The 27557-nt window shown below is 54.0% G+C and overlaps 2 protein-coding genes across 11 annotated transcripts in view; both read left to right on the top strand.

The window, feature by feature from the left end:
- The window catches only part of PARVB (parvin beta), a 238171-nt gene that overhangs the window by 94068 nt on the left and 116546 nt on the right, over nt 1-27557 (top strand). For 4 of the 8 annotated variants that reach the window (XM_060166928.1, XM_060166934.1, XM_060166936.1 and 1 more), the window contains 3 exons: nt 1730-1798; nt 6621-6722; nt 8636-8870. In XM_060166928.1, coding sequence (XP_060022911.1) covers nt 1730-1798; nt 6621-6722; nt 8636-8824 — 360 coding nt within the window. In that variant the 3' untranslated portion in view covers nt 8825-8870. Of the gene's footprint in view, nt 1-1729; nt 1799-6620; nt 6723-7241; nt 7400-8549; nt 8871-12250; nt 12324-13575; nt 16546-27557 lie in introns of those variants that run through there. The other 4 variants (XM_060166930.1, XM_060166929.1, XM_060166931.1 and 1 more) reach the window with 4 other exon arrangements.
- The window catches only part of PARVG (parvin gamma), a 28472-nt gene continuing 20736 nt past the window's right edge, over nt 19822-27557 (top strand). The window contains exons 1-2 of one of the 3 annotated variants that reach the window (XM_060164924.1): nt 19822-25854; nt 26308-26402. In XM_060164924.1, coding sequence (XP_060020907.1) covers nt 25709-25854; nt 26308-26402 — 241 coding nt within the window. In that variant the 5' untranslated portion in view covers nt 19822-25708. Of the gene's footprint in view, nt 25855-25898; nt 25955-26307; nt 26403-27557 lie in introns of those variants that run through there. The other 2 variants (XM_060164923.1, XM_060164925.1) reach the window with 2 other exon arrangements.

Below are 27557 nucleotides of genomic sequence, written 5' to 3'. Positions count from 1 at the left end.
CTCCAAGAGGGGGCTTAGTAGGAAGCATTTTCCAAGCATGTTTGTCCGTAGTGAGATCTGTGTATTTATTTGGGGATAGGACATATTAAATTCCCATGGAACCCATGTTTGGAAAATGTTGGTCCAGGCTGGGACAGTGAGATTGTTAGTTCTTGAAGCACTTTGCAAAAGGCTGGCAGAACCATCCCAATGGTCCTTCTGGGGCGGAGCTGTCTTAGCATTCTCGGGTCACGAGAGACATACCCTGGGGCCTCAGAGCATGGCCCCCCGACCCGCCCGCGGCCACATCTGACCCCCAGAAACCTGATGGAACGTATTCAGTGGATGCACAAGAAGAGGATTCATACCTGCCACGATCCCCCCTCCGCCCACTTACAGGCTGTGTGACCTGGGCAGATTATAACCCCTCGCGGCAGGTTTCCCATCTGTCAGGACAGAGGCAGACGCTGTGAGAATACGACGCGACCTCCCTGTGCGAGGACCTGGCTCGAAGTAGATAGTTGCTAGGTGGAGTTGAATGTGATGTGGAGTAATGTTGTCTTTCAGTAGATCTGACGCTGATTTATTCTTTGAAAAGGAACGCTGGGGGGACCCCAGCAATGACCAAGACAAAATCCTTTAGTTTCCCGACAGCTTCCTGCTTCCAGTCTGGCCCTTTCCCACTCCCACACTGGGAACTGTTGTGTTCAGGGCTCCCGTCCACCTCTCCAGGTCCCTCCAAGGTCATGCCCTCCTACTCTCTCCCATCCCGCCCACATCCAGCCGCAGCTGGAAGGTGCCGGAGGGTTCGCACGTGTGTACGTGGCCTGGGTGGCTGCTCTGCCCTCTCCCCACACTCTCATCTCCCACTTGGCTCACCCCCCAGCTCAAATGCTACCCCCCCGCGCCACATCTTCCAGGGACCCACGCACTTCTCATCAACACCCCCCGCCCCGCCCCGCCCCGCCCTTGTGTGTTTCACAGGCTTTACCGTTTCTCTCGATTCTCCGTGGCCTCCGCTGGGTGTGTATGTGGAGAATCGTGCCTCGGACTCTTCAGGGTGGGGCTCTGTCTTAGTTACTGTCTCATGTCTCTAGCAAGAAGCAAAGTGCCTGGCACATGGTAGATTTGGGTGGAATGAAAAAGGGATGACATCATGTCCAGGGTAGGCAGAGGTGGGGTTGGTGTTGAGTTTCCATGAAAGTTGGGTTTGATTACCGAGAAAAGTAACACGTGGCAAGTTTTAAACTTTTGCCAGAGAGGAGAAGCCAGTGGCCCTATGTACATATAAACCAGGGCTCAGAAAATCTCTGGCGTTTCACCCTTTACTGACACTGTGATGGGTGCGGCCCCAGGCAGCCTTTCTCTCTCAGTCTTTTGTAGTTCAAGGTTACATCTAGCCTACATTTAAGCATTTATCTCCCCCTGACAGTTATATCCTTCTTGAGGGCACTGATTATTCTTCTGTAGGGTTGTTAAATGTGGTATGTGTGTGGATTGCGTGTGTGCACATGGGCTGGGGAACAGCGATGTACGTTTCTTCTCCAGCTGGGATAGATTTAGGCATTATCCCATTAAAACCAAGGGTTATTGTAAGAACATTTCGCTTTAAACACGAGCATTTTATTTTAGCAAACAGAGGAGACGATGGAAGCGTTGCATAAAGCCAGTGATGGCAAATGTCACATCTGTCCCCCAACGTGGGAGCTGGATCTCTTGCTCACGGTTCCCGTGTCTCTTTGCTTTGCAGTCTCTCATCACATTTGTGAACAAGCACCTGAACAAGCTGAATTTGGAGGTGACGGAACTAGAGACCCAGGTAAGCTGTGTTCTGGGCTGAAGGACCCTTTGTCCGGTGTCATTTTCAGCCGGCTTTCTGATCCCCGGCGGGCCGTGTGAACAAAGTGCGTTCGTCTAACAAGGAATGCCCATCCCACAGCCAGGAAAGCCCCAGCCCCAGCCATCCTGGCCTTCCCCCAGACCCTCTGTCTTAATTTCTTGGGGCTACCTTAGCTAGTACCTTAAACAACAGACATTTATGTCTTCATAGTTCTGGAGGTCGGAAGTCCCAGATCAAGGTGTCTGCAGGGCTGGTTCCTTCTGAGGCTCTGAGCAGGGATCTGTTCCAGGCTCTCCCCCACCTCCTGGTGGCTTGCTGGTAATTTTTAGCGTTCCTTGGGTCATTAGATGTTTTCATCCCGATCTCGGCCTCCTTGTGGGTGTTGTATCCAAATTTTCCCTTTCTGTAAAAACACAGTCACGTTGGATGAAGACCCACCCCAATGACCTCATCTTACCGTGAGGACTTCCGCAAAGACCCTGGTTTTCCAAATAAATTCACGTTCACAGATTCTGGGGGTTAGGATCCCAACACATCTTTTTTTGGCGGGGGGATACAATTCAAGCTTAACACCCTCCAAGATGCCATCGCACCTTCACCAAAGAGCCTGTGCGTGTACGGGTCCCTCAGTCTGGAATGTCCCGGCCCCCCCTGCTTCTGCTGTCGGTGGCCGTCCTGCACGCAGCGCAGCGGCTGGCATCTAGCGAGTGCTTGCTAATATTCCTCTAATGAATACATACAAAGCATTTCTCCTACAGTAAGTATAGAAAGTATACTTCCCCACCCCCACTCAGAGCGGAAGCACCGTCGTGAAAATATGTTTCGACTGCTCGGCAAGCGTTAAAGACAAAATATAATTTTCCCGGGATTAACTGCGTGCCTGAATTTGGCGTCTTTTGTGTTCTCAGTGCCGATTTCTCTAATGCGCAGCTGACGCTTCTCAGACCCCTGGGCGATGGCATTCATTCCTTTCTCTTTCTTTAACTTTTCTCATTTGCTTTTCTAATTAAAAAAGTAATTCAGGTTCATTGTAGAAATGTCTGAAAATGCAGATAAGCAAAACAAATAAAAGTCATCCGTAATCCCATCACCCAGGGATAGCGGTGCCGGGGATTTTATTCCACGTCATTTCTCTGCACGGGTAGCTCATCGTGGGCAGCACGGGTCTGTGTTTGAAAGCCGAATGGGCCGTTTTTAATGTGTATATTTATTTGTGCATTGTTTGCAAACACACTTATTTTTTTTATCCGTTTACTAAAACATTGCACATTTATCCTCTGATTATTTGCGGCTTGAAATCTTAACAGTCCAGAAGTGCACTCATTGAAAAGCAACAGTCCTTTTGTGTACTCCCCCTAAACTCTCCCGTCATCCTCTCCAGAGGTAATGAACTACAGTTAATGGTCGGATGTGTATTTTTCTAGATGGTTTGTAGGCGTAAGTGTATTTTTTTGAAATGGCAATGGGTCCTCCTGTACAGCTGTTTTGTAAAGTGTTTTTTGTTACTAAATAGTGTGGGCATGTTCTTGTGTGAGTGTGTATGTGTTTCTGTCTAGTCCTTTTTGTGTTGTCTGGTCTGTCTGTCTGTGTTTGTCACTTTTAATAGCTGCCTTCTATTCTGTGCTAAGGCTGTGTTGTCCGTCATTAAACCCAGTCCTCATGATGGGACGTTTGCCGATCTTGTACATAGCTGTTCAGCGGGCATCTTTGCACACAGCTGTTTGTGCCCTTGTCTGCTTCCTCAGGATAAACTTCTAGAAATGGGGTCGTTAGAGCATTTCTCCGTGGTAACACGGAGGGCCCAGGAAGGTTTGCCCACCTGAAACTCTCACTGGCGCCGTCGAGAACCCACATCCTCGCCAACTCTTTCTGACTGGCACTGCCCAGGTGGGCCTGCACAGCAGTATTAATAGCCAGACATCTTAGGCTGAGACTCTAAACTTCAATTTGCATTGATCTCTATTTACTCAGTATGTCCTTTTTTTTTTCTATCGCCGCACAATATGAAGTAATATCTTAAAACTATTTTGAACCAGCGGTCCACCAGGAAAGATCACTGGCCATAGAAATGCAGACTGTTTTCCTTTTGTGGCAAAGGATTCTGGGTATTTTGATAAATATGTTCATCATTAAAGTCTCGATGTCCTGGAAGTCAGAGGCTCAAATTCCTGCTCAGGGTGTGTGTGTGTGTGTGTGTGTGTGTTTTCCTTTCTTTTTAAAACCACTTTTATATTGTGGGCGGCTTCCTAGCTCTGTGATACTGAGCCAGTTCCTCTTTGAACCTCTCCCCACATGTTTAAACTGGAATGGAGAAAATGCATTTGAAAGGTCAGTAATACATGCGCATGAAGACAGCGGTGGGCCTCCTGGGGATTTCCGGGATTTCCGTCTCCTGCAGAGCCGCACCCTGGATGCTGAGTGAGGGCACCCCGTCGGAGGGCCACTGCTCTTGTGCGTGTGAAAACCGAGGGTCCCACTCATTTGCTGATAAGCCGGCCTGCTCCGCCTGGCCCTCGCCCTCCTGGTACCCCATCCCTCCCCTGCCTTCCTTTCTGCGTGACCATCTCTCCCACACTCCTGTGACACGGGGGTCCCAGCGTGGGTTAGAAGATGCCTTGGAAATCAGCAAAGGCTCTCCAGGCATCTTGGCACCTCAACACCCATTCCCCACGCCTCCCGGCAGGTGATGAGGCTGGATTCTTCTGTATCCCTGGAAATGGCTCAGTGTTGGTGAGAGAGAGGTTTTGGGGGTGCGCTGGCTCGGTGTCGCCGGGGAGGGGGCAAGAGCTGCCAGAACATTCCACCAGCACTGTCGGCCAGAACAGGAGCTGAGTAGGTGACGTCTGCATGGCGTGGAAGCGTGAACCTCGTGACGCGCAGGCAAAGGGTCAGTCAGATCACGTTAAACCAGGGTCTGGAGCGCTCTGCCCAGGAAGGACCTGCCCGTTCACACGTTATGATCGCGTCTGTCTGCCTTGGGCCGTTTCTTAGCGTCCCCTTCCCCTTCCAGAGGACAGGCTTTCTGACGTTGGAGGCTTGGGATTTTGACTTTTTATCCTCGGCCGCCTGGCTGTGATGGTGGAGGGAGCTGCCGCTGTTGCCTTTAATAAAAACGTCCTCGCTTCTGCAGGTTCTCTTTCTACCACTGCGGTTGCGGGTCTCAGGAAGCTGAAAGCCTCCTGGGTGTCGGCCCCGTGAAGCTGTCCAGCTGTCCTGCGTGGCAGCCTTCTAGCCCAGGGCTGGCCAGTGAAACTTTCTTTAGTGATGGAAACGTCCTATCACTACACCATCCGACACAGTAGCGTGTGCCACGTGTGGCTGTCAAGCACTTGAAATGGGGCCTGTGTGACTGACGAGCCGAAGTTTGTATTTTATTTAAATTTTTTTAAATTGAAACTTAAGAGTTCTGGAGATTGGTTGCACAACAACATGACTGTACAGAATATGACTGAAATGCACTCTGACAAATGGTTAAAATGGTACATTTCGTGTTATGTACGTTTTACTGAAATAAGCCAACATCATTCAAAAAAGTTTGTAAAGGGACTTCCCTGGTGGTCCAGTGGTTAAGAATCCACCTTCCAATGCAGGGGAAGCGGGTTCAATCCCTGGTCAGGGGAACTAAGATCCCACATGCCGCAACTACTGAGCCCGTGCCACAACTAGAGAGAAGCCCGTGTGCCGCAACGAAAGATCCCGCATGCCTCAACAGAGACCCGTTGCAGCCAAATAAATAAATTAATAAGTTAAAAAAAAATTTCATAAAAAATTTCACTAGGCACATGTGGCCAGTGGCTACCATATCGGACCACACAGTTCCAGAATCTGGAGGCTGGGGTCCTCACGAGTCCTCGATCTGCAGGAGGCCTCAGAGATACCATGTCTGCCCTCTGGGAGGATGGGCGGGTCCTGCCCCCCCTGCCCCGCCCCGGGGGCTGGGGGGTGGGGCTGGTCCATGTCCCAGAGACCAGGCTCTGCCTCCTGAGCCTTGGTCCCCTCCTCTCCTCTGGCAAGTTGTCCTGCCCTCATTGGTCTCCATCACTTTATCTGTAAAAGGAGCAGTTGCTCCCTGTCCTGGCTCATTGGGCGGTGGGCAGTGGAGTGGGGTGAGGGGCCCCGGCAAAGAGCGCAGTCTTTGGCTCTAGATTCCTGGGGCCCTCCCGTGCATGGAAGGTGGTGCTGGGCCGGGTAGCAGGTTGAGGGGCTGGGGGTGTGGGGTAAGGCTGCAGCCTCCTGATTAGGGCCCAGCTAGGACGGACCCGCGTGCCGGGTGCACGCAGAAGCCCGTCGTCACCGGGGCACGGGAGGGTCTCTTCCCATGCTGCGAATACCGCTAGAAGGAGGAACTCAGGCAGCTGACAAAGCGAGCAAGCAGAACGGGGCAGCAAACCCCAAACCGAAGCCTAGGGCGCCCTGCAGCTTGTGGATTAACCGTGCCCTCAGGCCCCTGCTCGCTGCTGGAGCGCTCCCTGCGTGCCGGGTGCTCCTTGCTCCACCCCTCCCCCTCCCGCCCCGCAGGGTACCCACGACAACCCAGAGAGTTGGGAGCTAGCGTTATCCCCAGGGTCAGTGGTCTGCTTCTCTCCACGCAGCGGCGCTCCATCCCAAACACACAGGTCGTCACATCCAATCCCGAGCGCGCGCTTTGCACCCTCGTCCTTCACCTGACTGCAGGCTCGCTCTCCTCAGCAAGGGATGGATTTTTTTTTTACTTTAAAACATTCTCCTCCTTTCGAGGGGCTGCAGATCATTCACTGACTCCGTGCGTGGCCCAGAAACATCCCCACGTGTCCCTCTGTAGTTTGCAGATGGCGTGTACCTGGTTCTACTCATGGGGCTTCTGGAAGACTACTTCGTACCCCTGCACCACTTCTACCTGACCCCGGACAGCTTCGATCAGAAGGTACGTGCATGCGTGGTCTCCATCCCGGGAGTGGCCCGGGATGCGCTCGTCCAAGGGCACAGTGTAGAATCCCCCGACCACTCTTTCTGGAGTCTAGCTGCATTCTCCGAAAAATAAGTACTGCCCAGAAAATGGTATTGCAATTAGACGTGACCCTCAGGAAAGGAAGGAAACCCGTGGGCAGCGCCTGACGCATCCAGGTGTCGTGTGCCTCGTTCTCTTCGGGTCTTTCCCCCGGCACGATGCTGGTTTTAATCATTGTGGCCAAAGGTCAGTAGAGTTGCAAATCCCTCCCCTGTTCGTGACACACAGACATTCTGTCTGGTTTTCCCGCCGCTTCAAGAACTTCCTATATATACCATCTTAAGTGGCAGCACAAAGTCTATGGAGTGGCTCTGAGGTCACAGTCTCCCTGTTCCCCACTTTTGGGCGATCAACTTGTTTCTTTTTCACTATTAAAACAATAAGGCAGGGACTTCCCTGGTGGCGCAATGGTTAAGAATCCGCCTGCCAATGCAGGGGACACAGGTTCGAGCCCTGGTCCAGGAAGATCCCACATGCTGCAGGGCAACTAAGCCCGTGCGCCACAACTACTGAACCTGTGCTCTAGAGCCCACGTGCAACAACTACTGAGCCTGTGCACCTAGAGCCCGTGCTCCGCAACAAGAGAAGCCACCGCAATGAGAAGCCTGCGCACCACAACGAAGAGTAGCCCCCGCTCGCCGCAGCTAGAGAAAGCCTGCGCGCAGCAATGAAGACCCAAACGCAGCCAAAAATAAATAATCTATTAAAAAGTATTTAAAAACAAAACAATAAGGCATTGTCTTGAATAGGTACACACACACATATGTATGTGTGTGTATATTTTTTTCATTCCTGTGGATTGTTTTCTAGGAAAATCCCTCAAAGAGGATTGTCCGGGTCAAAGGGCATGACCTTCACATTTGGGATGCCCTTGTGACCAGGTGGTTTGCCTCCTGCCAGGGCTTCCCGAGGTCCAGCCATCCCAGCAGTATTTAGCGCGTTGCTTTTAGAAATTTGGCTCGTGGACTGGCCGTATTGCTTGAACTCGAGAGCATCTGTCATTTTATTTTCCCGAAGCGCTAGACCGTGAGTTGGGGAGACAGACAATGCAAGCAGGTGACAGCAGTTCAGAGAAGCATGGAAGCAGGGCCGGTGTTGATCAGTCTGCCCACTTCTGGCACCTCGAGCGCGGTTTGCTCGCCGCCAAATGCCGCTGCCGTCTTGCCTGCTGAGATGGAATCAGAGCAGATCAGCGAGGTCCTGGCAGGTTTGCGTCCGCGGTGAGCGGGGATGCACAGGGCTCTGCGGGGCCGGTCAGGAAGCAAGAAGACAAGACAGTTGGGTGACGGGGCTCATCTTGCATTTCCCGGCCACGTGGCTGGCTGCAGAAACGTCGTTTTGGAGAGATCTTTTCTTTGTTCAGATGTGTACGAAGGCTGGCAAGAAGGGTGAATTTAGTCAGGCCGTCTGGAGCTGGGCTTCTTTCCAGGACGGGCTCGGTGCAGGGGCAGGGGCGTCCCCTCCCAACTCGGTCTCCTTCCCTTTGAGACGGGATGAAAGTCTCTGTCAGTCGCTCCCTGGCCTGGGAGGTGTGAGGCCTGTTCGGTCCACCTTTGCCTCTGATCGGGAGCCAGGAAGGGAAGGCTGCTGTAGGGGACCGTGCCCAGCGTGGTGCTGGCCCATCGACCCTCGAGGAGGGGACCCAAGGGCCGCTGGAGCTCTCCTCGGAAGGGGCCTTCTGGAGGGTCCTTCTCTGGCCACGTTAGCCCCCAGCTCCCAGATTCTCTGCTTTCCTCCCCACAGGGAGTCGTGGCATCATGCCACCGCTGGGAGGTTCCACGTGAGCCATGGTGGTTATTAACCTCCAGGTCTTCCCGACCACCTCGCAGGTGATGGCCTTTCCCCGTTGCACAGACCTGAACCCACTTCAGGCTGGTCCCAGTGCCCGAGCTCCCAGGCACCTCGTCCAAATGTGGCCAGGCAGTGGTGACATGTGCAGAGAGACCGTCACGGAGCATTCCCGGGCCAAGACTGTGAGGCGCTGGGAATCTTTGCAGCAGCAGCAGGAGGCTGAGTGAGCAAAATCAGGGATGCGTCGTGGGCTTGTGTTTTTAAACAACTGCACTGGATTTTATTTTTTAAAATAAATTTATTTATTTGTTTTTTATTTTTGGCTGTATTGGGTCTTTGTTGCTGCACGTGGGCTTTCTCTAGTTGCGGTGAGCAGGGGCTACTCTTCGTTGCGATGCGCAGTCTTCTCATTGCGGTGGCTTCTCGTTGCGGAGCACGGGCTCTAGGCGTGCGGGCTTCAGTAGTTGTGGCACACGGGTTCAGTAGTTGTGGCTCGCAGGCTCTAGAGCACAGGCTCAGTAGCTGTGGCACGTGGGCTCAGTAGTTGTGGCTCATGGGCTGTAGAGCGCAGGCTCCGTAGTTGTGGCGCACGGGCTTAGTTTCTCCGCAGCATGTGGGATCTTCCCGGACCAGGGCTCGAACCCGTGTTCCTTGCATTGTCAGGCAGATTCTTAACCGCTGCACCACCAGGGAAGCGCCCTGTACTGGATTTTAAAAAGACGAGACCAGACGTCTCCGACCCTGTAGGTTCCTGCAGACAAATGAACGGCCCCTTTGAACTGTCTCAGAGGCATGGGTACCACCGACGGCTTCTTGTTTTAGGCCCACCGTTTGAGCCTTGCTCTGTGCTGGCCACTTTGCTGGGTCCCTTGGGCCTGTCACTCACCTTCTGGAAGATTCCACAGCGTCCCTCTCTCTGGGGGTGGAGTGTGTCCTGGAGACTTGGAGGTTATTCCTAGAAGCAAATCCCAGAAAGGGCTTTGCAGTTTCAAGGCGCTTTCCCTTCTGTCTCCTCGTCTGACTCCCTACCCTGGCGAGGAATCGGGACCTCGCACGGGGGCTGGGACTATGGTGGGCGGTGGGTCACAGTCAGCAGGGGCAGAGCTGGAAAAGCCCACTCCTTTTCGGGACCCTCTACTCTTCTCTCACCTGGCCAGGTTTTTGGAAATCCTTTGCATTGCAGAGAGGAAGGACTTAGGGTCCTGCCCGTGGGCTGGCTCGTAGCAGCAGTGTAGGGCCTTGGGGTTCAGCTCGAGGCCGGGGGGTGTGTCACACTCTGGGATCACGGTCAGGGAGGTGACCTCACATCCTCAGCAGGAGCTGTTTGCTGTTCTTTGTGCCCAGTCCGTGGGGCTGGGCTCTGGGGATGCTTCTCTGCCAGGGCAGAGGAGTTGTGTATGGTGAGGCATGGCTCTGAGAGAGAATGGAAGGAGGATGGGGGGCAATTTCCCTGGTGGCGCAGTGGTTGAGAATCCGCCTGCCGATGCAGGGGACACGGGTTCGTGCCCCGGTCCGGGAAGATCCCACATGCCGCGGAGCGGCTGGGCCCGTGAGCCATGGCCGCTGAGTCTGCGCGTCCGGAGCCTGTGCTCCGCAACGGGGGAGGCCACAGCAGTGAGAGGCCCGCGTACTGCAAAAAAAAAAAAAAAAAAAAAAAAACCACTGTTGGGACGTCCCTGGTTGTCCAGTGGTTACGACTCTGTGCTTCCACTGCAGAGGGCATGGGTTCAATTCCTGGTCAGGGAGCAAAGATCCCCAATGCGGCACAGTGTGGCCAAAAATCTATAAATAAAATAAAGTAAAATAAAACCTTTAAAAAAAGTCTACAAATTATTGTTACTTAAAAAAGCACAAATCACTGTTGTGCTGAGCAGCTGCGGAGAAGTGGGACGTGGAAGGGTGCCCCCCCCCCAGCTATTCTCTCCTTGGGGCAGGGGCGGGGCCTCAGGGACTGAACCACACTCCACACCTGCGCTGGGGGCGGAGCCTGCAGGTCTGGTGGGGCCACAGAAGACATCCGTTCCCACGTTGGGCTGACGGTCTAACCTGATTTGTTGCATTTCCCCCTCTTTGCCGTCTTGACTCTGTCCCCACTCAGAGCCTGTGGTGTGTGTATGAATTCTGGGATCTGGACGGCTGGCAGCCGATGGCCGAGGAAGCAGGATGCTTTTGGAGACAGGGCCCAGGTTCCGAATCCAGACTTGGGTGGGCTGAGTGCCGGCCCCATCTCCTTGAACCTTGCGCCTTTCTTGGCACGGATGTCCTCATCTGTTTAGTCCCGGGACCTCCTCTGTAAAGTGGGAGATGACAGACCCTCCCGTCCATTTCCCATGCTCGTCGCAGCTCGAGGCCCAGCCTAGTGCAGCCCTCCCTCCCGGCCGGCTCCGGGCACTGCAGGTGGGGCTCTGGAAGCCTGGCTCCTGTCTCCCCACCGCCTCTGCACGGCCCGAGAGCCTCTGGTCATGTGCAGCCCTCCCAGCCCGCTCTGGGCCATGTCCCCCATGCCAGGGCCCGGCTCCTCTTAATGCCAGCAGCCCGTGGCTTCCTTTGCTTCTCTGAGCGCGGCCCGGTGCCACCGTGGCCTGGGTGCTTCCCGGCCGCACCCCAAGCTCTTGCGGGCTTGACTAGCTGAGGGTTATTTTGCCAGATGTCTTTCTCCTGGTTAATTATTAAACCACATGGCAGGTAAACTTGTTAGCGTGTTTCTGATTGCATTTGCAGTGAAATCATGAAAATGTTATTGTTCAAAGTGTATTCGATTATGAAGAGCCCTAAAGTCCTTTCTAGCGCTGACACTGGCGAGGTATTTTAGTTTTTGGTCCTCTGCCCCGCACCAGCCTTTGCTCGAAGCAGACGTCTGGCTGCCTGTGATTTGGTTGATCACCGGCATCAGGTGGTTCAGGTGGACTTTAAACACAGCAGAGAAGGCTCCGTGGCTAACCTCGGCGGCAGCCATTAGCAGAACGTGAGCTTCGAGCATCCTTGCGGGCCGAGGGCTGGAGGGGGAGGTCGTGTGGGGGTGCGGATGTGTCCGCCTTTCTGGGGCCGTGCAGGTGAGGGCCAGGACCAGAGCCCAGCTGCAGCCCCCAGCGGCCTGACATCAGCTCCAGCAGGGTCCAGTTGCCTGCCCCTTACCGGGGCCACCGCTGTCCTGCCGAGAGCATAGCTGTCACACTCAGCTCGTTCGAGGCCCTTCTGGCAGACGGGGGGTGGCTGCTTTATGCTGGGGGTGGTGCACGGCGCTGGGTACCTTCGGGAGGTGACTTGTCCTTTCTGAGCCTCGGTTGCCTCATCTGTAAAAGGAAGCCACTGTCACTTGTCATCATGTGGATGTGTCGGGACCTGGGGACCCCCAGCCCTGGAGGGCAGGCTTTGTGCCCGTGTCCCTGCATGTCCCAGCCGCCCCCGATCATTGGTGAGGGGAGTGAGGACCACCAGGTGAATGTGTGTTACCCTCAAAGGACCCCCTCACCCTCCCTCTGCCCATCCTGTCGCTCTGCCCAGGACACCCCTGTCCTCGTGGCCGTAGTTATTCCAAAGGCTCCCTCTGTCCACACTTGGTCCCATCCCGTCCTTTTAGAAGGAAAGCAGGGGGCAGCGGGCGGGCCTGGGACCAGCTGCGGCCCCGGTGCTAACTCTGGCTTCCTCCGCAGGTCCACAACGTGTCATTTGCCTTTGAGCTGATGCTGGATGGAGGCCTTAAGAAGCCCAAGGCTCGCCCCGAAGGTAACGCCCTGACCCAGGTCTTAGAGCGGCTGCCCGGCCAGCCATGTCTCTCCCTTCAGGCCCCGCACGTGTGGCTCAAAGGCTGGGCTCTGCCGACCCCAGCTCCACATGTCCCCTGTGCTCAGGGTTTCGGGGACCAAGAGGCCTGCGCCGGCAGAGCCACCCAGGCTGATTCTTTAGTAACCGCTTGACTTGGAGGACGTGGCCTCTGCTCCACGGCCTCAGGATTGAATTGCGTCTCCAGGTGCCATTGCTCGGGCTAGAGATGCCGCTTCACGTCTTGAAAGGATATTAGCGGTTTACTGCAGTTTAATGCCTGCCGGGTCGATGTCCTGATGCCCGGGCGATGCTCGTGAGCAGGGACGTGGCTCAGTCATGCCCCATGAGGTCTGAATGGCAGTGGAGACCCGCAGAGCCCCCCCTCGCTGTCATACCTGGCTCCTATGTTAAATGACCTATACGAGGAATCCCTAATGCAAATGGGCATCTGAATCCCGGGGGCGGGGTGGCTTCCTCCAACACAGCTTCTGATCTGGGGGCCGTGGAATGGATCCTCCAAGTCCCGTCTGTAACAAGTTGCCAGGTGACGCTAGCGCTCCTGGTCCGGGGACCCCACTTTGGGAATCACCGCCCTACAGTGACGGCATGAACTCTGGGTGGGGTGTCCTCCGCACACACACCCCCTGGGAGGCTCAGCGGCCACTGCTGAACACTCGTCCGGGGACGGGAATCCCGTCCTGTGACCCGTGATCCCCACAGCCCTCCCCAAGCCCCTGGTCTGAGCTCACAGAGCAAGAGAGCAGAACCAGGTCCCTGACTCCCAGGAGGACAGAGCCCCTTCCCACCAAACAAGGCGGTTGGGACTTACTGGGCCACACGCTGTGCCTGACCTTGAGGGGGTGGGACAGCAGCTCCCACCTGCCCTGCCCCAGGAGGCCCGTGGTCCTGGCACAGGATGGCCTGTGGGTGTTTGGTCCCCAGTAAGTGTCCTCGGTTGTCGTAGACCCTACACCACGCAGACTTGTCCAATGCAAATCCCAGAAGGGATGAAGAAGCATCCTCGCCATCCCAGGTGCTCATCCCACGGGTAGCGGCCCGGGGGCTCTCACGGCAGTCTGCATCTTGGGGGATGGCAGAAGTGCCCCGCTTGGGGACACAGAGGGTGTCCCACGTGTCTCCCAAGTGCTTGGGGCACCAAGGCTTGGGGTGCACTCTCTCATCCACCAAACGGGCTCTCTGTTTCCTTCTGCAGATGTGGTGAACCTGGACCTCAAATCCACCCTGCGAGTTCTTTACAACCTGTTCACCAAATACAAGCACCTGGAGTGACGGGCGGGGAGCAGCAGAGACCGCGGCGGGGACGGTGCTTTGGGAGGTGCCCCGGCCTCCCCTCCAAGCCCGCGGTTGTTCCCGTTCCCACCCCACCTTTTTCTGGTTGATACTCTTAACCTCCTTCCCTGTAATTCTGCAGTGGACGGCCTCTTGAAATGCAGGTTCCAAACACCAGTGCTCGAGTTTGCAGCCAGGCTTCACCTGGGGTGTCCCGGGGTGCTGTCCCTTGTTGATCAAAGGATGGAAAAGAAAAAAGCCGGAACCCCTGGGAGGGGGCGCCCGGCGTTCCAGCTGACAGCCGTCAGTCACCACAGGGGATCAGAGAGGGAGCTTTGCGGCCGTGGCAGTGGCTTGTCTGTCCCCGGGGAATCTCCTGGGTAGGGCTCTCCTCGGCAGTGAGGGCCTTTTACTAAAAAGCGTTTTGCAGTTTTACAAACTTCACTCTTAAGTCTCAGAAGCTTTAGCTGGGACCGAGTGTCCACCCACATCCCTGCTTCTCGGCCACTCAGTGCTGTTTTCATTTAGCTTTTGCACAGACATCTGGGACCCGGAGAACCCAGCTGCCATGGTCCGAGGGAGGAAGGATTTCTGAGGCATTTCTTTATTTCTTGCTCCGGCCGAGTGGGCTGTGTCGGAGTCAGCTCTACAATGCCTCTGGAGTGGCAACGGCGTTGTAGACACCTTCGGGTGGAAGTGGCCGGTCCCAGACCTCCTGTTTGGGGCTGGATGCATTTTTAAAAAGCCTTTAGAAAGCAGGTGTTTTAGTTGGCTTGGGCCGCCATGACAGAGTGCCACAGACGGGGGCCTTAGACAACAGACGTTGATTCTCTCACGGTTCTGGAGACTGGAAGTCGAGATCAAGGTGTCATCAGGGTTGGTACCTTCCGAGCGTCTCTCCTTGGCTTGTAGATACCGTCTTCTCCAGGCATCCTCACGTGTCTCCCCATGTGTCTGTGTCCTAATCTCTTCTTCTAAGGACACCAGGCAGATTGGATTGGGGTCTACCCTAATGACCTCATTTTACCTTAATTACCTCTGTAAAGACCCTGTCACCAAATACTGTCACATTCTCAGGTCCTGGGGGTTAGGACTTCAACATGTGGGCACAGCTCAGCCTGTAACAGGGAGATGTGAAGTGCTCACCTCTCTCCTCCCCGAGTACCAGCTTTCTGGAGCCCTGTCAGCATCCTTTGGGGCACCCTGTTGAAGGAAATGAGATCCCCCGTCTGCATGCTCTTCAGCCCTCGCCCACCTTGGCTCGGGAGAGAAATGGGGACTCATAGGCTGGGTCTGAGGCAGGTCCTATATAGCTGGGTCACCCCCTCCCCCAACCCCTGGCTCCCGAGCTGCGGTTTTTATGACACGCCGCCCACCTGAGTTCACCCAGCATCAGCTCAAATCTCCTGTTTGATTTTCGCCTTCGTGCTGTAGGTCAGAGCTGCTGAGGAAGTCGTTAATATTAAATTGAGCACCGGCGCTCAAGACTTAGAAAACCCTTTCATATTCTGCCTCAGCTCAGGCAGCTGCCAGGCTGGGGATGTGTTCAGAAGAGCCGTTTTCCCAGCAGGGGAAAGAAATAATGAAAATGGCATTACGGTGTCTCCTGTGGGATGCAGTGACATTTAAGAACCAACAGAAGAGCCGGGGCTGGAACATTCTGGGCCGCCTTCGTTACACGTGTAGGATCAGAGTGACTGCGGCTGGTGGAGACCCCATCCACCTGCCTTGTCCCAGGTGGGCCTGGCAAGGGCGCTGCTGCCTCCTGGGGGCCCTGGGGGGGATGACGGAGGTGAGGTTGGGGTTTGGAAAAAAGCCTCGAGGGTCTTCAGCCCGGGTGGGCGGCTCCAGCCTGTTCCACGCCCTGGAGGGGCGGGATTGGTTACTCCGGGGATGGGGATAGGGGTCGGGGTTCAGCGAGCCCACTTCAAGCCCTCTGTGTTTCAAGTAGGAGAGTAACAGGAATGATAAGATATGTGGGAAAAGTATTAACAGGCACTTTTGTGTCATCATGCTGACTGTTTAAGGCCATGCTCCAGCAGAGAATGCAGTCTAGTCTCCAAAGTATTTTTTTTCAAATCGGTGCAAAGGTGTAGGTGTGCCTTCCGCCCACCCGCGAAGGACCTCCTCGGGCTGTAGGCGTCTCGTTTTCCCCCTTGACTCAGAATTGCAAGTGGGGCCTGGACGGGTGTGGAGGTGAGGGTTGGTGAAGCAGTTTCCGGGCAGAAGTCAGGGCGACTCTGCGGTAGGGAGACGCCTCTGGGGATCCACCCATCGTCCCTGTTGGCTCGGGGACAGTAGTTGTCAGGACGCGAGTTTCAGGGCCTGGGATGTCCCCTCTGGGGTGCCACAGGCTGGAGCATCTTGGGGTAACGAGCAGGAGACACAGCCTTCTCTTGATTCTCGCCAGGGGCTCCTTGGAATGCAAATGCTTCCCTCTTAGTCCTTAATTGAGGAACGTTCTGGAACCCTTCCTCCTCCACTGACCCCCATTTTCAGTGGATGGTTCCCCCCCCCGAAGAGGGACCCTCGTCCTCAGGGACTAAGTGACAGCAAGACCGTTGGCGCCTGTGCGGTGACGGGCAAAGGCCGGGAAATGCCTCCTTTTATTGTCCTCAGGGTGGCGTGTCTTTGAAACCCACCCCACTGGTTTTGGGGAGCCTACTTGCAGCTCTGGTTCCCCCGGAACAGCCACACGGCCTCATGCAAGCACTGAGCCCAGAGCCCCACACACCCTAAGGTCCTAACTGGATGTGACACAGAGCTGTGTTGTTTTAAAGCAACCGAATCCTCTTCCCCAATTTGTGTGCCAATATTTTATTGTCCTTTTAATTGTTTTAAGCAGTGTTTACTTTGGATTTCTGGGCATTAAATAAAAGCCACTGAAACGCTGGCTGTGTTGTCGACCTGCTCGTGGGCTGGCGGCGGGAGCCGGCGCGTTCCAGGGGCGCAGCACCCAGACGATGTGCTGTGGTTTATCCCAAAAAAGGCCGCTGCCTCCTCTGGCTGCCGTGGTTTCTTTCGTGCCTTTAGCTGTCACGGTTATGCCAGCCCTGTGCTTGGTGCTGGGGCCACAGGATGCCAGCACAGCCCTGCTCCCTGGGAGCTGCCAGCTGGACGAGGAAGGAGCCAGCTCATGCCCTGTGTGGGGAGTGGGGCCCCGGGGGGCTGCGACCAAGGGTTTCATGGGCGGGAGCCATGGGGAGAAGAGGGTGGCGGAGTCACAGCTGCGGCTGATTCATAATAAAGAACAGAGCAGGTGAGTCTGCCCATGCACCTGGTTCCAAACCAGAGCGGGGGATGCCAGCGGCCAGTGGCACGGGCTGGATGAAAGGGCCACTACAGGGAGATGGTCCTCTCCTTACACGCTGGGGCAAGAGACCCTGAGGTGACTCGCAGTGCGGCCAGATCTTGGGGGCTGCACGCTGGCCCTGCTGTAAACCCTCCCCGTAGAAGTTGTGGGTTGCTTCAGGTGCATCTAACTTTTCTCTACGAAACGTTAAAATTGTGACTATGAAAGTATGGACAAGGTCGGTGCAGACAGGGCAAGTTGTAGGAAGAAAATAAGACCGTGATGTACTGGAGAGATGCAGGTGGGCTGGGAGACTTCGGAGGCAGGAGGATTTGAGCTAGGACCCATGATTCACACCTCCCCCTCCCCCCCGGACCTAGGAGGGACCCGTGACTCGGTCCAGCAATGGGCTGAGGACAGCCATGATAGGGTAAAACGTTTAAGTCACATTGTACATCTAAATCCTGTCTCCTTTGCTGACCCTCGGTGTGCCTTTCCACCTGTGCGGGATTCTGATTTGCTACATGTTCGGAATGTAGCTCGAGATTTCCGACCACGTCAGTTGTTCAAATGCACTGACGTAGTGCCAGAAAGCCAGAAGGAGTATTCGAAGGGTGATGGGACGTGTCATAGGACGTAGGAGCCGTCTTAAAGCGTGTCCATGTTGTGGACAGTTGAGCATCGGAAAGTATAGTACTCTGAATTCAAAAAAATCCATACGTTTACAGTGACACTAAACAAGGATGAAGGGGAAGACCTCCTTTTTCTTTTCATATATATATTTTTTCCGCTGCACCATGGGGCATGCGGGATCTTAGTTCTCCAACCAGGGGTGGAACTCGCGCCCCCTGCATTGGGAGCGCGGAATCTTAACCACTGGACCGCCAGGGAAGTCCACACATACTTTAAATTGTCTGTAGGCTCCACATAAATGGGGCTTTTCTTGGTTCTGGCCCACTACTCTACCCCTTCCTCTAAAAGAGGAAGTCCCTTGTTTAACATTTTATATTTATATAATTTCAGACTTAGAGAAAAGTTGCCAGATTAGTATAAAGAATTCCTATATTTACCCCAATCCCCATAAATGTTAACATTTTACCGTATTTGCTTTATCCTTTCTACTCGATATAGATATAGATGTAGGTATTTAGATATAGGTCAATCTATGTAGATAGAGATCTGTGTATCATCTGTCTATCTATCTAGATAATTATCTATCTTTCCCGAATCTTTGAGAATAAGTCACAGAGGTTATGCCCTTTTATCTCTAAATACTTTGATGTACGTTTCCTAAAAACAAAAACATTCTCTTACGTCATTTTAGTACAGGTGTCATTACCAGGAAATAACATTGATGCAATAGCGTTATCTAATCTATAGGCCTTAATTCTGTTTTTCCAGTTGTCCCGATAATGTCCTTTTCCCCAAAGAAATGCATTTGGAACAGTTCTTCAGTCTCTCTTTACTCTTCGTGACATTGACGCTGAAGAATACAGGCCAGTTATTTTCTAGAACGTCTCTCAGCTTGCATTTGTCTGACGCTTCCCTCATGGTTAGATTCGGGTTGTGCGTTTTCAGCAGAAGTTATGTGTTCTTCTCAGCTCCTCTTATCAGGAGACATAACACGTTGATCTATCCCATTTCTTGGGATATTTATTTTGATTACTTAGTTAAGATGATGTTTGTCTACTGAAGATGTACCTCTTCTTTCTAATGATCTCATGGGGGACGGATTTCTATGGTTATAGGGTTAACTTTCCACCAGAAATAATTAGAAAACTGGGCAAAAATGTAGGAGAAAACTATTTCAGACATTAGACCAGAGGCAGGACAGGTCTATGAACCTTAAGAAAAGGGGGAGACAAATGAGGTAAACCCTACGATTGCCCAGCCTTCCTGCCTGGACGTTATTCCTGGACGGGGCTGCAGGAGTGGGAGTTCAAAGAGAACCCAGTGGTCTCACTGAATTGAGGAGACAGAGATCAGAGTTTGAGGAGGTCAAGGTTAAAAGCAAACTTTAAAAGTATCAGAGTAATTCACAATTAACTGCCTGCCAGAAAAAATGCCAACAGTGTTTAAAGGGATGCAGCGAAATTCTCCCAACAACGTAAAATCCCTAATGTCTACACTCAGTTTAAAAAATTACTAGAAATACGAGGCAGAAGAATGTGACCCATAACCAGGAGAAGGATTAGTCAATAGAAGCAGATCCAGAAATGACAGAGATGGTGACGTTAGCATCCTACAAGACAACGGACCTGGGCTCTTTAAAAATATTCATGTCGTGGAAGACCGTTCCAGAGGAAAAGACTCTAAAGAGACATGACAGCCAGAAGCCACCAAGTGGAACCTGTGATCCTGCTTGGATCTTGCTGTAAAAAAAATAAACAAAACCCCTGTAAACTGCATAATAGTAATTGGGGAACTTTGAATATGGATGAAAATATTACTATTTCAGTGTTAATTTTCTTGGGTGTCATAGCGGTATGTGTCCCATAGAAGCATGTCCCTGTTTCTAGGAGATAAATTCTGAAATATTTAGAGATGACGTGTCACAGCCCCTCCCTGCAACTTATTTTTAAATGGTTCAGGAAAAGTGAAAGAAAAGGCAAACGTAGTAAAATGTTAAAAAAATAGAACAAGCAACCAAACCTGTATTGAGATTTTGGGATGTAAGTGTCATGTACGTACTTTATATAGTTATGTAAGCATAGCTTTGATAGTTAACTCTAATATAACTATATAAAGTAATTATAAGTTTCCTATATGAAGTTCAAGTTTAAAAAACTGGTATTGAGAGATAGAATCATTCTGTGAACTGGGGTCTCAAAAACTGAGGCATTACCAGGAAAATATGAACCCAGGAGATGTTCTGCAGGGCGTGTATATGAGTGTGTACACTTTCATGTGCGTGTGTGTATGTGTGTATAACTCCGCAAGGAAGGAAGTATGGGTAATCGTTACTGTCCTTTCCGCGGCTGGTCATGGGCTGTAATTACATTTAGATCTCTTCTACTTTTCACTACAGATTTGTTTTACCCTTACCTCCCCCCGCCCACCAACCAGGACTTCAGCGGCTCACTGTTCGTTGTCTTGCGGGGGGACCTCAGTCTTCCTTTCTGAGAGTTCTGAGTCTTTCCTCGTCCTGTCACTAGGGGGCGCTGTGGGTTGCCATTCATTTTTAGCACATGACATGACAGTCCTAGGAGGCACCCCAGGGACTCTCCTGGGTTCCAGATCCCCTCCTCCATGCCCCTACTGTGTTGCAGTAACCCTACTTCCCCTTAAAATAATCAGGCTTACATCCCCATCCAACATGGTAACCCTCTTTTTTTCTTACCCGTTGGCCCAGTGGCAGTGGGACACACTCGTGGCCAGGTTGTGTTCTTCTGGCAAAAGTATTCCCCTCTTGGGTACTAAGCCTCTTAACTGGCACAGGCCAAGGTGCTTTCCCCTTGTGGTCAGGGCTGACCCCGAGGGAAGCTCTACTTCTGGATCCTCCCAGCCATCCCTGGCCACAAGCAGCTTTACCTGTTCAGCCAGGACGCGAAACAAATTCTATCATTTTCTCGATGTCCCGTGATGTGACACAGCAGAGATCTGGTAGACGCTTGTGCATCCAGGCTTACTGTCTCTTCTCGCGTGGAGACTTCTGTGTAAATGAGCCTGAGTGGGTCCTCTGGAAGATGGAGCCCATGTGGTCAACCGCGAGCCTGCCACGGCCAGACCTTTGAATGAGGCCATTCTGGACAACCTGCCGCCAGCTGACCACAGAAGCATGAGAGAGCCCAGCAGAGGTCACCCAAGCCAACTCACAGAGTCACACGCTAAACAGAACGGCTGTTGTTTTGAGCTACTAAGTTTTGGGGTGGTTTGTTACGCAGCAAAAACTAACTGATACACCCACCCTGCCTTAGATGAACAAAGGCTGCCCCTTGGCCTCTGCCATGTTGAAGTGACCTCAGTTCCACTGAACTTGGGGGGCCCGTCTCAATGGCAGCTTCTCCCAGCATCATTCCTGGGCTACCAAGGATGGCCACTGATATGTCCTCCGGGTCTTCTCAGGGGAGATGGCCACATGTGACAAATCCACTCAAATATCCTTCCACATTATACCAGGAATATGGCTGTCATCCCATTTTCATTCAGTGGAGGCCAATGCCAAGTCCATTTCCAGTAAGCAACCTGGCAAGTGGGTTAGAACCACTCCCAGCTGGTCCCACTGGTGCCCCGGGATTCAGACTCCCCAGCAAGCGCATCTGTATCAGTGAATGCAGCCCGATCTACAAGTGTGTCTCTTCTTCCCTGGCCCAACACCCTTCCCGTACATGTTTCCCCTTTTTTGCTGACATAAATTAGTAAATGTTTACCATTTTAAAAAAGATATAAACCTCACCCCCCGGGTTTGACTTTGTATCTGCCCTCCAGGACAGGCTGGAACTGACTGTTGTTTAAGTCTGGGGGCTGGGAGGGTGACAGGGATGCTGCGTGAGAAGAGTCAGCTTGTCCTGCAAGGTAGACCTCCATGAGGTCATTACAAAGTTTCCTGGGAGGGGAGAGCCTCTCCCGTCAGCCATGGGGGCAGGGCTGCTCCTGCTGCCGCGATTCAGGCTTGGGTGCCTGGATTTAACTGCAGGTGACTATTCCATGCTTAGAGTCCCTCTCTTCCCCCAGAGGATGCCCTGCCTTTCACACAGGAAACTTGGCGAGGCTGTGGATTTAGTCTGCAGCACACAGGATTAGATGCTGCATCTGATTTTCAGCTGTATCATCCCTGTAACAGCCCCAAGAGATGGGAATTCTTTTAGGGCCATTATAAGAACTCCCTGGTACTCTAACTAGAGAGGAGTACCAGGTAACCTGGACTGAGGATTTAAAGCCCTGGGACTATTTACTTTTAAGAAACTCTTTGGTATGACAATAAAGAAAAAACTCACCCACGGTTCTTGAATAAACAATGCGTATCATATTGTGTACGGAAGCCACAACGCAGTCTGCCGAAGCTAGGGGTTTAATAGGTCCTTAGTTCTGGGCGATTACAGGTAATCGTTTTGCCACCGTGTGCTTTGACCTACTAGATTTCATTCTCTGACGGTTACTAGGTCCTCACTGTCTTGAAATCATCCAGAACTAGTAACCAATTCCAGATCCCCATCCAGGAGGGTACATTGCCTGCAATTATTTCTGGTAACCAATCCTACGTTAATTGGGATTCAGCTGCAGATAACTGGAACCACTTTAGTTGCTGAAGCAGAAGGGAATATAACACAGGAAATCAGGTGATCACAGAGCCATGGCTGTTTGTGGGAGCAGGCTGGCGAGGGGGTCCTCCAGCAGTGACTCGGAATAATACTGCACGCTGGCCACCACCGTGGAGCTCCCGAATGATGGCTGGCTCCAGAGGCACGATCTCGGGGCCAGGTATTTTCTATTCACCTCTCAGATCCACTTGCCACTGTTTTCCACCCTGAACTCATGCATGGACTGTTGCGTCAGTGGGCTTTCTGGCCTCTGACTTCCAGTTGGGTTTGACCAATGGGTGGCCCTGGCAGGAAAAAGGCGTTTGGAGGAGAGTGAGGTCAGGGTATTTAGCCCTCTGGCTCTGCCCTTCTGCTGGGGGGTTGGCTGCATCCTTTACCAGAAGCCACAGCCCCTCGCCGTGGCCCCTCTTAGCGCATGTGTCATTCTCTTCCTGGGCTCTGGAATCCGTTCCTGCCTCTGCCCCCTTAGGCTTTGGAACTGGGACGGCTCCTATACTGCTAGCCTCGGGGTGCGGTGCTATGTCCTCTGGGTTCCCTAAACCCTGCCCCAGCAGTCCCTTTACTAAGTACTCTCCAGCTTCCGCATTTGAGCGTGCCATCTCTTTGCTGCCGGGACCCTGGGCAATGCACCTACTAGAATGCAATCCAGGGCTCAGGAAGCTGCCACCCAAGCATGGGATCCGTAGCCATGCTGTGCCCACTACACCTGCCCCAGCAAAATGGGTGTCCAGGCACATCTCCTTCTCACTGCATTTTGTCACGAATCCCGGTCTCGCGTGGGTGCTTCAGAATGGCAGACTAAACCACGCGCCTCTGTGTCTTCCTCTGTAACGTGGGGATATGAAAGCACCTGCCTCTGAGGCTGGGTTCTAGTAAGGTTAAAGCCCTGACAGTTAGGCTTGCTTCGTCAGTTACTCAACAGATACTCGCAGCAACATCAGTAATACCTTTTGTCATTTTCATAACATTTCACGAACAGCCACCCTTTCCTGCTTGCACGCTTCTCATCTGCTCTGCCCCCTTTTCTGCAGGATCTGTCTGCAGAGAAGGGGTGGTTAGCTTCCGGTCACCCAGCACTGTCACCTGTCGCTATGGAAACTTGCGACTTCAGCCTGGCTCATGAAGATTCAAGCTCTAGAGACCAGCTTGAGTCTGCCCCGCTGTCCTGGGATCTCTCCTTCTGGAATTCCTCTAGTCCTTTGCACGTTCCCTCTACCTGGAATATTCTTACCCATCTTCTTCAACTGGCAAGCTCTTATACATCCGTCAAAGCCCACTTCCCCTTTGGAAAGACTTCCTGATTGCCTAGGCAACAGTAGCCATCAATATTTATCCATTGAGCCCCCTTTGTGCCAGGCGTTGCTCTAGGCACTGGGACAAAGGAAACCTTAACGGGGCTGTGGTAAAGAATCATGAGGGGATCTACTCTTTAGATAAGGCAGCTAGGGAGGCTTCCTGTAGGAGGAGGCACTTAAGCTGATGATAACAATGCGAACTAAGCCATTTTAGAAGCTGGCGTAGGGGCTTCTAGGCAGAGGGCACAGTGAGTGTGAAGACCCCGAAGAAGGAAGGTATGTGTCAGTGTGGCTGGGAGGGCGTGAGGGCGGGAGAGGATACGAGATGAGGATGGAGGTGTAGCTGGCGGGTCACATGCGCACCTAGGGGCTGAGCTGGGCAGACTGGATTTCTTTTTTTTTTTTAACATCTTGATTGGAGTATAATTGCTTTACAATGGTGTGTCAGTTTCTGCTTTATAACAAAGTGAATCAGTTACATGGATTTCATTTTAAGAGCTATTGGACACCACTGACGGCTTTTGAGCGAGTTGGGATGTGAAGTGGGTCCTCTGGTCGCCTGTGGAGAGCACCTCCTGGGTGGGAGGTGGGGTGCGAGTGGAGCTGGCAACGCGAGTCCAGCTGGTAGAGGCTCCCGCGTGGTCCAGGAGAGAGGCTGGGGGCGGGGAGCTGGAGCTGACAGTCTGCTGATGGTGGGCCTGGGGGAAGCCGACTCCCAGCCTCTGGCCTCAGGAACTGGCTTGGTTTGCGTACCGGGGAGGCGAGAGGGAGAGAAGGAGGTGTGGCTGGGCCCCAGGGGCAGAGCTTTCCGGTGGGGCTGCAGTGGCTTCGCTTTCAGAGCATCAGGCCCTACGGCCCCAGCAAGGAGGAAGCTCCGTGCAGACGCGGCCCGGCAGGCCCGGCAGAAGCCACAGGCCCTGGAGGAAGTGAGCTTCTTGCCCCTGCGGGGCCCCCGCCGCCCTAGGGAACCCGGAAGCTGTTTTGGTTTGGAATCCGGGGACCACTGTTTGCGCTCCGTGGCCTTCGTTTCCTGGCGTGGAGGAAGCAGCAGGTGAGTCCTCGCCTCTGGGGCTTTCTGCTCGGCCGTCTGAGCTCACACGGAGGGAGGGCTCCGAGGGGCCTCGTGGAAACGGAGCCCAGAGAGCACAGGCTTAGCTGAGCCGCCACCGGGAGGGAGCCTGCAAGGCAGCCCTCTCGCCACCCAGGCTTAGAGGCGGCCGTCCCTCCAGCCCCAGAGGCCCAGACAGCCAGGAGGGCACTGGCCCACCTCTCGTGTAGCCAGGCCAAGAGTCTCCCTTTCCACCCTGTCATCTCTCCTAAGCTTCATCCGATGTGTTGGGAGAGAAAGGCAAGCCCCAGTCTCCAGATGAAGAAACAGAGGCCCAGGTCAGGGAAGGGGCTGCCCGGGGCTGCTGATGGCTGGAGGCCGCTCCCAGCTCTGCGTCCACTCAGTTGCCTTTGGCGAGCATCGAGTCCAGCCCCTCCTTGTAAGGAAATATCAGGACCAGAGAGGGGAGGGTATTTGCCCAAAGTCACACAGCCAGAATGAGGAGCTGCCAGCCTGGAACCCAATCCCTCAACCCCCAGGCCAAGTTCTTTCCTGTCCTCTGGCCACACCCTGTGAACCGAATCCCCTCCAAAAGGAAGCTTGGGAATACGGGGGATGGAGTTGGCCCAGTGGCTGTGTTCTCCCCGCTCCCACACTTTAGGGCAGGACGGAGCCAGTGCCCCAGCGTCCCCAGGCTGGCTGCCAGCGTGACAGGGCGGCTACAGCCCTGCGAATGCTTCCGTGTCTCCGCAGCTCTGCGCCCTGCCGCTCCAGCCAGGCCTCCCCGGCGCTGGAGCTGACCACCAGCTTCTGCTGCATGAGGGCCCTGCCCCAAATGTCCGCTTGGGGTTGGGGGTGCTGGGGAAGACCCAGGGGCAGGAGAGAAAGTGGGAGGGCAGGGCCCTCAGCCGAGCAGGAGAGGAAGTGAGTCCAGGGGACCAGGAAGGAGGTTCTGAATCTGCCGGGCCCGGGGGGAGCCTGGCCCCTGCCCCCGGCAAGGACGAAGAAGGGTACCTGTGGGCTCTGGGAATGCTGGCCCTTCCTGGCGAGCAAAGAGATCCCCAAACCACCACGACAGGCCGGGGTGACAAGCCCCGTTGTGGAGAACCTCGCTTAGAATTGGGGCCAGGCAGGGCCAGGCCACCCCCTGAGAGCCCAACATGCACCCCAGTCCCGTCCACTCACTCACAGTCTGCGGTGCCTCTCTGTGTCCCCCCGACTCAGGCGCAGGGCCCAGAGAGGACAGGCCTGCCGTCCCCCAACCCTGCGCCCGCAGGAGCTCCTGGTCTGCAGATATCACCCATCGGTGTGTTCACGCAACCAACCATAGCAGCTCCATGCGGCCCGCCCAGATTTCCCCCTGGAGCTCCGCCCGAGGGTCTTCTAGATCCATGAAGCTCTGAGGAGTGGGCTGCTCCCTTGGTCCTACTGCCCAGGGTGGGTGGGCTTCCCGTGTGCTGTAGTGGGGCCATGGGCTGGCCGCCCTGCGCCTGACCAAGGACCCCATCTCCCAGCCAAGCCTTTGCCCAGGTCGAGACCTCAGTCGCTGCCTTTCTCCGCACCTGTGTCCTGCAGGAATCGGCTCCGAGCTTCCCTCTCACCAGGGGCCCCGTCCCTTTGCCCAGGCAGCGCGGTGACTTGTCCATCCAAAGTCAGCTCCCACCCTCTCTCTCCCTGTGCCTCCTGGTCTGGAGGAAACGACACGCAGAGTGAGTTTAGAGTGACTCGGAGGGTGATGTCCTGTTTCCTGCATCCCCAGGGCCGGCAAGGCAGTGATGGAGCCGGAGTCTCTCTACAACCTGCTGCAGCTGCCCGGGAGGGTGGACCAAGCGGCCGGGGTGACACTCTCACAAGGTGCCATGCCAGCGGGGGATGGGGGCAGGATCTGCATTGTAAGAACCGAACAAGCCGTGCTGGGTGCTGCATTGCTTTGCTAAGTTGGCAGCTGGACACCCAGTTCTGTCCAGCCTCTGCCTCTGCCTCCTGCTTTATACTTGACGCCCTGCTTCTGGAACCTTCCACAGAGTTATCCCTGTCTCCCACATAACCGCACATCTCCAATCAGGATACCGATTGCTGTGTTTGCCCACTCTGGGCTGGGCCTGTGCTGAGAACTTCTTATACACAGCATCTCACCTATTACTCTGAGGATGGGTGTTTTTACCTCCTTTTTACGGACAAGGAAACTGAGGCACAGGGAGTAATGTAGCAGAGCACCAAGTCCGGGGTCGCGGGGCCGACTCCGTTAACTGGCGCTCTCGGTTTATAAGTGGTTTCAGGTTGGAAAGCAACATAAGGAAAATTGCAGTTCGGGTGGTGGGGCTTCGTGATTTGAAAAAATATTTATGTTTTGTTTTAGAGTTGGTTTAGAGATACTGAGAGTTCTGGCAGGCAGAGCTGGAACATGGTATGATTCCGAGTGGCAAGAAATCTGCTCCAGGGAAAGGCCACAGCCACTCACACGCTTGCTCGCTCTCTCCCCAGGCGTCTGTCAAGGGCCCGCCCTCCTCTCGTCAGAACACACGGGGCTGGGTGGTACGCAGAGGTTTTCAGAACGTCTAGACGTCTCCAGCTGGGCCACGTGAACACAGAGGCAATGCGTTTTGTGGATTTGGGCAAGGCTGCCCCACTTGGGGGCTCAGTTTCCCACCCCATCCTTTGGGACTCGATTCCAGAGGTCCCCCTTGGCCCTGACGCTTGTGGGTTCTGAGGTTCTTAAACTTGCGGGAGATGCTGAAACAGGTCTTGGGGCTCATAGGACGAGCCAGGCAGCCTCAGTGTCGTGCCCATATGGGGGAGCCAGACAGATGCCGGTGGACTCTGTCCTGGCCCCTTGGAGCCCGGGAATCTGGGCTCATCTGAGCCGTGGCTCCTTCGTATATATGTGAGTAGAGTTGCCAGGTAAACAGAGGATGCCCAGTTAAATGTGAATTCCAGATAGACAAGAAATAGTTTTCGACTTTAAGTATGTTCCCAAAATATAGATGCTGCAGTGTCTGAGGATGAGCT

This window comes from Lagenorhynchus albirostris, chromosome 11 (genome assembly GCF_949774975.1).
Source record: "Lagenorhynchus albirostris chromosome 11, mLagAlb1.1, whole genome shotgun sequence".
Lineage (NCBI taxonomy): Eukaryota > Metazoa > Chordata > Mammalia > Artiodactyla > Delphinidae > Lagenorhynchus > Lagenorhynchus albirostris.
The sequence above is the reverse complement of the archived record's forward strand: the minus strand, read 5'-3'. Positions and strand labels throughout refer to the sequence as shown.